Source organism: Acanthaster planci, linkage group LG18 (genome assembly GCF_054643075.1).
Source record: "Acanthaster planci isolate LZ-2023a linkage group LG18, COTS_SCS, whole genome shotgun sequence".
Classification (NCBI taxonomy): Eukaryota; Metazoa; Echinodermata; class Asteroidea; order Valvatida; family Acanthasteridae; genus Acanthaster; species Acanthaster planci.
The window spans coordinates 1,185,539-1,195,927 of NC_141794.1; the positions used below are offsets into that span (position 1 = coordinate 1,185,539).

At 41.7% G+C, this 10,389-nt stretch overlaps 1 protein-coding gene across 5 annotated transcripts; it reads right to left on the minus strand.

The window, feature by feature from the left end:
- Positions 1 to 281: 281 nt before the first annotated feature.
- On the minus strand, positions 282 to 10,279 carry LOC147796063 (uncharacterized). 5 transcript variants are annotated; one of them, XM_087148485.1, is made up of 12 exons: positions 9,668 to 10,275; positions 8,506 to 8,663; positions 7,683 to 7,890; positions 7,373 to 7,479; positions 6,961 to 7,160; positions 6,462 to 6,633; positions 6,005 to 6,128; positions 5,520 to 5,620; positions 4,833 to 4,977; positions 4,299 to 4,381; positions 4,016 to 4,178; positions 282 to 3,309 (listed from the first exon to the last, which is right to left on the minus strand). In XM_087148485.1, the coding sequence occupies exons 2-12, from the start codon at positions 8,608 to 8,610 to the stop codon at positions 3,206 to 3,208; spliced, it is 1,512 nt and encodes a 503-aa protein (XP_087004611.1). In that variant the 5' UTR covers positions 8,611 to 8,663; positions 9,668 to 10,275; the 3' UTR covers positions 282 to 3,205. The 5 variants fall into 5 exon arrangements, with proteins under 5 accessions (XP_087004611.1, XP_087004610.1, XP_087004613.1 ...); XM_087148484.1 differs by having other exon boundaries at positions 6,005 to 6,176; positions 9,668 to 10,273; XM_087148486.1 differs by lacking the exon at positions 282 to 3,309 and adding an exon at positions 3,319 to 3,591 and having other exon boundaries at positions 6,005 to 6,176; positions 9,668 to 10,273.
- Between the last annotated feature and the right edge of the window lie 110 nt (positions 10,280 to 10,389).

Below are 10,389 nucleotides of genomic sequence, written 5' to 3' on the forward strand. Positions count from 1 at the left end.
AGTCCCTGGCAGAGTCCGAACTGCTTATTTTGTGGCTACGGATAGTGCAGTTTTTGTTACACCAACGGGAATGTGGGAAAAGGCGTTAGGGCAGTCCATAAGTACACATGTACCCTCCTTCATGTACATGTGCGTAGGGACGAAATGCCGACTTTTCAGGACCCCGCCTCCCCGGGCCCATGCAGCGCACCTTCATTAAACTGACATCTACAATGCACTGTAGTACTGCTATTCGCACGTCGCTTCCAAATTCTGAAATAAATGACCAAAGTAATAACAGGTTTTTATATGGATATTTCTTTATTGAAAGGCCCTGGAAAGTGTGATTTGCTTGGCAGCTTAAAAAAAAGATGTTCACACATGGCTTGAACCCCCCTCTGCTCTGTACGCATGGCGTACTCAACGCCCCGCCCCTTTCGTACGTACGTACTTTGTAGACGGCCCCTTATCCAGCCTCCCTAACTTTACGGAAAATCCTGGATCCGCCCCTGATTTAACTTTTTATATCCGTTCTTATCAATGACAATTAAGCCACCGTGTCACAACTAAATATCTTAATTGAGGGTTACTTAAAATGACTCGATTTGTTGCAGATTGTTATAAATTTTTCCATTTCAGGAGATGACACACATCTGTTTGTATATTGTATCGAAATTGGAACTCAACTTTGTGACAGAGGAGAGAGGGGCCGTGCCAGCATATCTCACCTACACTGGGCATGTGTAAAATAATTGTGTAAATCATCGATACTCAATTCATAGTTCACTGTTTGTACAGCATGCAGGTGATTAACCCATGGAGGAATGATTACAACTCATTATCAAAAAGTTTCAAGTTGCCATCAGCCTTAAAGGGATACAGGGACCATTGCTCAGGTTTAAGTTATGTTCCTGTTGAAGAGTAAAGACCCCGATCAAATTTGATCCAGATGAAGTTGCTGACATGAATGAGAATTGCATGTAAGTACCAAAGAAGTTACTATCAATTTTGAGTATTTCTGTTGTTCCCTCAGTGTTTCAATTTATTAACATCGATGTAAAGCTAGTCTGATTGACATGTTGAATGTATGCCTTTGAATACCGTGCATGATCCAGATGGTCCTTAGCAATCTTGAAGCTTGGGTACAACTGTTAGTTATAACCTAACTTGTGATATTTTGATCATTCGTCATGGGCCCATCATTGGTGTTAAAGTCGCACAAGTCCTACTGATTTCATGTTTTACTTGAGGTATGAATTGAATGTATATCCTGGTATATCTGTGAAACAGTCTAGATCTGCAATTACATCGGATCTAAATCCAACTAAAGGTAGTCCTTACACTGATGGGCCCATTGACCTCTTAGCTAGTTCGAGAAAAAAGGTAAATTTTGAATAAATTGAAAAGTTAGATTTTATCCCTTTATACAGGTACCTTATTTAGGAATATTCATCTAACTTAGAAACGAGCTTTTAAAGCCATGACATCATGACAAATGTCAGCTACGTATGCATGCTGAATAAAATCGAAACCAGAAAATGATGAAGGTTTTTGAAAATTTTGTTTTAAATGTAATTGACCAGAAATTGGTGAATTTGTTGCGTAAAAGCTTTGACCAACACTGTTGCCCAATATTCGGTCAAATATCAACCGTCTAAATCACTGGATAATTTTGAACCAACATTTCGTTGAATAATTAGCCCAACATTTGGTTAAGGATTATACCCATTTTTGAGCAAAAGTTTTTACCAACAAATTTTGTCAAATTTTTACCCAATAATTGAACAATCTTATTTGCCCAACTGCTGTTGGTTCAAGTTTTGCCCAACTTTTGGACCAGTTGATATCTGACCCAATGTTCATCATAAATGTTGTATAAACTTTGACCAACTCGATTTGGGAGGCAACAACTTACAACTAAGAACTTACAAATTTCAAACTAAATAGAGGAAATCTTTGCCAGCAACACCTGCCATTAAAACTCACCATAAATACTGCATAAATTACCATCACGTATAACTTAATTTAAAAACGTGGGTATACGTTTACAGAATGGATAAATGGATAAAAGTAAACAATTTGAAACTATATTAATTAAAATGGATTTTAAAGTTATTATATAAAATCTTATTGCATGCAAGAGTTATAAGGATTAAGCAGAGTGACGTAAACGAAAATTCAATCCACAGTAGTGCGAGGTTTTCAACTGATTAGCGGTGATTGATGCAAAATGAATCATCAAAAATGAAAACTGATTTCCTTTTGCAAACAAACTGTTCTTAAAGTCCACAAACTCAACCGATTTGTCTCGTGAAATTAGAAGCATATAATTTAGTGTTGTCTTCTGGAGGGAAACTGTAATTATCGTCAATGATGTTAAGTATTATCCGGAGAGACGAGCAGAAGCCTTCAAGCCAAGGACAAAAAGGCCCTTAAACTAATCGGCATATAGGTAGCCAGAATCCAAATACCAGGTCTTCCATGATTTGTGCAACCTCAAAAAATGCCAGACCCTATACCTCTTTCCGTTGATATCTTGACACGTTCTCTCAAAAGTCGTCTGAGAATCTTACCGCCCACCAACTCAGGTATTTTGTCCAGAAACGCAATCCTTCCGCTTAGTCACTTTAAACTGAGTTGAATTTAAACTAAGTTGACAGTTATAAAGAAGGATGTTAAAATGTCATTAAAGACCCAGTTTGGTGCTAATGAATTGTATGGAAAAATAAACACTAAAGAGCACAAACTCTGTATTGAAGTGAGTCGAACGTAGCTTTTGACTTAAATTAAAAGTACATAAATGGTCTCACAAAGGAACAATTTATGGGTAGCCTCTCTTCTGAAAACTGACACCATAACAATTTGTAGTGATAAAATAATTTTTGGAAAGAGGGTTTAATTCATAAGAAATTCATTACAAATCTGATAGAACATAAATAATTCAAATTGAATTTCTTCTCATTAGAAAAGGAGTTGGTGACAAAAACTTAATCCTCAAGCACTTTCCATACGTTTCAACTTTCCACTTTTTTTTCTTGACAAAACTGGCAATGCCATGCAGAAAAACGGAAAAATAATTTCAGTGCAAAGTCCATCTACACCGAAAGCCCTTACAAATCACTTCACTGAATTGCTGAGTAAATACGAGCCTTTCCTGTCAATTCATAACTTGGCAGTGTTACCAGTCAGAGGGTGTTCACCTTGTGAATCAGAGTGAGGATTGAAGTCATTTCTTTAATTCTCTTCGGAGGATCTTGCCACTAGCAGACTTGGGGATCTGATCCAGGAAAACAACACCCCCACGAAGCCACTTATGTGGGGAAGCATTCTCTGAAACCACATGATCCAGGACAGAATAAGATTGGAAATTAATTTCAAAGTCCCACGTGTTTTGTCCATAACCATGTCCTTGAACATACAAACGGTACTCACTGACAGGCAAAGCCTAAAGCATAACCATCATATGCATGTGTACACTGGTATCTTCGCAGGCAACGGACTACAAGCTATGCGCATTCAGTTGAAACTAATGACAGTCTCTTGCCAGATCCACTTTATGCAGCACGTCCCGTCTAGTATGCCAAATTGGAGCCCTCATCTACAGATCATTCCCTAACGTGTGAAGAGTGTAAAATGTATTCAGGTAGGGGGCCAATGGGGCCCCAGCACCAAACTGGTTTTTTTTTATCAAGAGAGCAAGGTTTTTTGTCTGTTTTATTTTCCTTCCTTCCAAAGGTCTATAATGTTGCCTCACCCCTAGCAAGGCTGTAATAGGTTACTGTACATGGAAACATTTCCAAATTTTTGTGATCCCAAAAAACAAGTTTGGCCCCCTCCCCGAAAATTGGGTTTTTGATCTGCACTTTCCTGGGTAGGGTCGGGAATAGCACCAATTGGTTTTTAGTCTACCAAGAGACAGAATTTAGTTTGAGCGATCACTTTATGGTGTAGATTCCTGAGGGAATATGCCACATCAGCCCCTGTGGGTCTACCGGAAATCATCCAATTATCAATTTTTTTGTCATCGAGTTTTCACCTGCCACAAAGTCCTGGACCATCTCGGGGGTCAGGCTCTCTGTCTTGCGGACAACAAACGCCCGGGGCAGCTCGCCAGCTGCTTGGTCAGGCACCCCTATCACCCCAGCATCCAGAATCTGAGGATGTGTAAGGAGTAAGGCCTCCAACTCTGCTGGGGGAACCTGGTGGGGGAAATTTCACACAACCTTCTTTTCACCTGTTCACAATTCACCTGTTAACCTACTATACCTAGGAAACAAACCTGAGTCAGAACCTAACTCAGACATTGAAGTTACTCTTACTTGGAATGCCTTGTATTTGATGAGTTCTTTGAGTCGATCTGCAATCCACAAAAAGCCATCTTCGTCGATATGGCCAATATCACCTGCAGAGTGAAAGATCGGTAAAAGTCATAATTCTGAACACTGCATTTCAAATGTACACACACTAAATTTCAAGATAGAGCCGCCAAAGCTTTGGAATGCCTTGAGCACTCAATCGGGATATACTGTCTGTCCTGAGAAACTCAGGTCTGCTCTGAGAGATTTCTAATGGAAGCAAGCATCATGATCTCTTCGTAACAAGTCCACATTACGTTGGGAACAAGTCTCAGTCTCAGTCTCCAAGTCTCGGTCTGAAAGGAGTGGATCTCAGTCTTGGTCTGGAATTGCCTTGGTCTTGTCTCGGACATCAAGGTCTCGAATACAACACTGTAACTACTCCACATTACATTGGGAACAATTCAACTTACACAACAGGATCTCTTCCTATATACCCCCCAGGTACATGCAATTATGTACAAAATAAATAGATTTTGAAAAACAAAATGTCTCCACCTGTGTGCAAGAAGCCATCTTTGTCGATGCTCTGTGCCGTGGCTTCTGGGTTCTTGAGGTATCCTTTCATGGTCTGTGGTCCTCTCAACCAAATTTCCCCGTCTTGACCTGGGCCAAGAGGTTTCCCTGAAGTGACATCAATGACCTAGGCAAAACAAGGAACCAGCAAAACATTAATTGGATCTTTTACTGAATCTAAATCCAACAGGTCTCCCGCTGATGTTAGAAAACAAACGTCGGGTGGTTCGTTGGATTTATCTCTCATTTTTCTGGTTGGGGAAGAATCTTGCACCCTATGTAAGCTTTCTTTTACCCTTTTTGCAACCCACACATTTAACGACTCTCAACCAGCAGAGGGAAATGGGAAGATATTGATGAGTCAAGGTTCGTACTCTGTGGTCTAAACAAGATGGATCGCATTGGAGGGTTAACGACTGATTTCTCAGCACGTACAGTAGTTCATTGGAAAGGTTGAGAGTACTTGGGAAATGGGTGAAAATTGAAGGGCCCAATCGACTGCTTAAACTTGTTTCAAGGTTTTAAAAAAGAGGCCTGTGGTTCTTCCATTATATTATGAGTAAATGCATGTGATAACATTATTTCTAAGAGTTATGTTGGATCAGCAATGAGCCATTTCACTGTTATTTTGTAGGCGGACAATGTGACAAATTTGTTTCAATGTTAAACCTTCATCTCAGCGTTTGGCAGAAGCAACCCCACCGGTCCATAGTTGATGACATTGTAGGGTGTTACGGCGATGTCACAAGATACCTCTGTTAGACCATATCCTTCAGGGAAAAAAACTAATCGATTCATTTATTAAAAGCTCAAAAATGCTGGTCTGAATTTCACAGAAATTTCTTGGAGAAACGAAACTTTCCTCAGACCGTTTCAGTCACGGCAAAAACTTGGTAAGAACGGGCAGCTAATCAAGACAAGGACAAAATTCTTATCAAAGACATTTCACAGAAGATGGCCAAGGTGCCCGTTCAAAATGATGATTTCCAGCTTTTTTCAACAGACAAAATGCAATATTTAGTATGGAAATCTGTTTTAATCCCCAAAGTCCAAATGACAGCAATTGTATTACTAGAGGGAGGGATTTATACTTGTCAATTTGCTTTTCTTTGGAGGAAAATCAGGACAAACCTCATATGAAAATCTGAACTAACCTTGTGTGAGAGATTTCAAGTTAAGCCTGTTAGCAATCGTCTCCATTATTTCTTGGCCAAGTGGAGCAGCCCCTGTTGCTATTTGACGGACTGATGACAGGTTGTACTTGTCCACCAAGGGCGACTTGGCCAGAAACAACATGAAAGGAGGCACCAGCGAAAGCAAAGTGACCTACAGGGAACACAGCCGGTCACATCTCAAAATCTCAGAGAGCATTTGCCTCAGACAAAACTGGTCCAACGGACAAGCAATGTTGCCAGCTAGCTATGTGTTTGGGATGGAAAAACTACAGTATATCATTGGCTGGATTCATAGCAAGCTGATGTAGGTACGCACTAATCCAGGGCATGACAAATTATCGGGTGAAGACAATGACTGTCACAATGGGGGGGGGGGCCGAATCATGTTTCTGATTCTTTGTTACGGTTTACCAAAATAGATGACATTGGTAATTACCTTGTAGTCCTGTATGCTCCGCAAGAAAGATTCTGGTTGGAAGTATGGAAGGCTAACGATCCTTATCCCCAACCAAAGGAATTGTAACAGGCAGGAGTTCAAGCCATAGACGTGAAAGAAAGGAAGCAGGGCCAATGTACAATCATCTGGGTAGACCTCGAGGATGTGCTTGCTGATCAATACCAGGCAAAGAAAAAAAAAGGTTTTTTATCTTCAGTGGAGAGACTGCCAGGGGAAGTAAAAATCAAGTTACTTTCTGGAAATGAGGGCAGTCAAAGCCAGGAACAAATTTCAGACTGAAAATGAGACTCAATGCAGTTTGGTATTCAGAAGGGGGCAGAGGGAGCAACTAACAATGTTGCATTTGTGCCTACCCAACCCAATGACATATGTGAACAGGTGTGAGTAGGCTGAAGATACCATTTCTTGTTTTATGAAAGTCAACACTGAGTTTTTAAGGATTTCAGTCAACAGCATCAGAGACGGGTAAGTAACCCACCTGGTTCGCTGGAACATGTTACTGATGATATTCCGGTGGGTCAGCATGACACCTTTGGGCAGTCCCGTGGTCCCACTGGAGTATGGAAGCAGGACTGTGTCATTGGGGTTGACCTTTGGCCTTGGAAGACTCTTCCCATCGTTGTCGAGAAGTGACAGGTAGGGGGTACATCCCGGGTGCTCGCCGAAGACAAACACCTCCTTTAAAAAACAATTGACCCCCCCCAAAAAAAATCTTACTTCTTGGAATAAGAAGTGATTTCAGGTAAATCTGGACAAAATCAACAGAGGTGGAGCAATATTTTAAGTGAAAATAAGTTGCCAATAACATCTGTAAACCAATGCCTGTTCCCGCTGTTGATGATATAGGGTCATTCACTGTTTGGGCAAGAGTTCATAGCTTCCTGGCTCACTTTTAAGCTGGGCAGTTTCTCCTGCGCCTTCAATGCCCTGGCAGCAATGCCTGGCATCGTGATGAGATACTTGGCTTCAGAATGCCTCAGCTGGTGCACCAACTCATCTGGTAAGGAATGGAGAATACTTTTATGAAGTCTATCAGGAACAAGGCTGATGAAACTTGCAAGGGGAAACAGATACAAGATGTCGTCGGCGAATGGGCCCTTGCTTATTCTTGTCCAAGCATTTTCAAGACATTTTCAATATCATGTGTGCAACCTTCAGAACACCCAAATTTCGGAAACTCATGAGTCTTCAGTAACATACCTACAGTGTACTTTGGGTTCATGGTAGTCACAACCCCACCAGCATTGATGACGCCCAGCACGACTACTACGTACTCCAGACAATTGGGGCTGTAGATTGCAAACACGTCTCCTGCCTTGAAGCCCTCGGAATGCAAGCCGAATCGAACCTTTCTGACCAGAAGTTTGATCTGCTTGTAAGTGTACATATGCCCTGTAATGCCATCGACCTAGTCCAGAGAAAAGACGACATGCATTTTGCACCTAATAAATGAAATTTGGAATGCCAAGTTCTATGTTTCATGAGGAAACCACACGGTTATGCTTAGCGCTATTTGCAAAGCCTTGAAGAAAGAAACTTACACCTTGGACAGATTAAAAAATATGACTTTCTCTTCTGGCGTAGGCATCTTGACAATCTGACTACCAAGCTTGTCAGAGCTGACTGATTTGAAGTTGAGAACTTTGCAAGTTGCGCACTGGTGGGCATAACATTTACATGTAGCTAAAGTGTGAGGTTGATTTTAATGCTGGAAATTTAACCGGTCACTGATTCCGGAGTTCTAATGGCTTAGTTGACCCTGCTGTGAGCAGCACCATTTTCAATGCAATTTTTCTTTCATGAAGTCGACAAATATCCAAGAACAATCCAACTAGCTGATTTAAAATGTGTTTTGAACTCATCTTAACGAGCTTGCAGCATGACCATTACTCAATCGAAAATGACAAATTTTGTCATTTTACGCCCCTGTAGAAGTGTTTGTGAAATGTTATACCCAGTGTTGGATCAAACTTTAATCGCGGTTCAACGTATAGCTACGTTAGAGGAGAGAGATTTCTAATACCATGGCAACTTGGTCTCCATAGTGATCAAAGGGCTCCATGATAAATTCATCAACAGCCATGTTGGGAAAGCTGACGTCAGGAAACTTGCTTTTGAAGATTGTCATCTTGATGGTAGGTGCAGTGAATGTGGTTAACTGCTCAGGAAATTAGGGACAAACTATTAAAAGGGAAAAATAATGACAAAATATGATAATTTTCCAAATAATTGAATATAGGGCCTACATGTGCTTAGGTAAATGACTAGTGCAATGGTCACTCAGCACAATCGCATGATGATGGTGACTTCCAATGGATCCATTATTGAAATCTGCGACTATACTTCCCTTTTTGAAACAATGCTCCTGAAAAACCAAAGCCAAGTGTTTTCTAAGTAAATGCTTCAGAATTTCCCAGCTAAATTTCACTTCTTAGGACATGTTATCACTCTCTGAATACTTTTATAGGCCTAATTAAAAGTTTAACCATTTGCTGCCGGGTGGATTTTTCTTGAGCAAGACAAGATGCCGTCTCATTTTCAAGATTTTACGTTTTCACAAATTCATCATTTCATTTAATGGCCGTTTATACCAAAATGAAGGACTCTTTGGGCACTATTCTAAAGCTGACAGGTAAAATTCATTGACTCCTTAATTTCAGCCAGGCCTGCAGCCTTGGAAAAAGAGCCTAGATTGTGCGGTGTTACGTAAGATTCTTTTGTTCCCGAAGCCGGCACCGTGCACTGCTGACCTCTTTTTCAATAGGGGACAGAGCGGTGCTGTGTGGCTCATCGCTGTGGTGGTGGAGTGCTTTTGTCCCCGGTGGTAATCCGCTCGCTCTAAATGCAGTGCCTAAAAACGAGGTATACTGTTTCAAAACGAGGCTGGATTTTCTCCACTATTGAGAGCGAAAAAATGTCGGTAATGCCCAGCAGCTCAGTCTTTTGCGCTGAGCACGGTCTTTTGTTATAAGGCGCGGCTTCGGGCTCCCGGCTCTGCATATAAAGCCTATGTACTTGAAAAGTGTTCCTTCCTCCATGTTGAAAGCAGGTCGCACTGCAGGAAGTGGTTCGGGGGAAATTAGTTTTGACTGTATACACAATTGAACTCTTTCACTGAAAGTTTCAACAATTCACAAATATGGCCACTGTAACTATGTACCATGCTGCAGTGCGACTAAACTCACCATATGCAGCCAGAAGTGAGACGGCCGAATCCATAGGTCTTCCTACTCCTAGGCTTGTAGCACCGCTATACAAGGCTGCAGAACTGAGCATGCGCATTAACGAGCAGAAGTTCACAGGTACGCTATATGAAAGCCTCGCAGTACATATCCAGGGCGTGGGGGGGGTACCCATCGGCCCCATATCGTACGTGCCAGTGCACAACATGTAACTTGTGCGGTATGATGGGGTCATGTGCATGAATGTATAGGCCAAATAACACAACAGATGTAAGCAGGAAGTTACAATAAAGTTCATGCATGCGCGATACCCCGTCACGGTGGCCATGGCGGCATACATACCAGGAAGGTTTTCACGCAACCCTTCATGTGGAATACATTACCCACTAGTTAGCCTGTATGTATGATCATGCATGTGGATCCGGGAGGTGCAACATTTACATCCAATTTCCAAATATTTACGTGTGCCACCGGCTCCCTCGTCAACGTAGGCCTACTGCGTGAGGTAGGCTGTACGCGTAGGTACAGAGCTTGCTGGCGCGGCAAGCAAGCTGGGCTTGTCTCTGGGCTTTAAAGCTGCGCGCCTCTGAGCGCTTGGACGAGTCCCTGGCAGAGTCCGAACTGCTTATTTTGTGGCTACGGATAGTGCAGTTTTTGTTACACCAACGGGAATGTGGGAAAAGGCGTTAGGACAGTCCATAAGTACACATGTACCCTCCTTCATG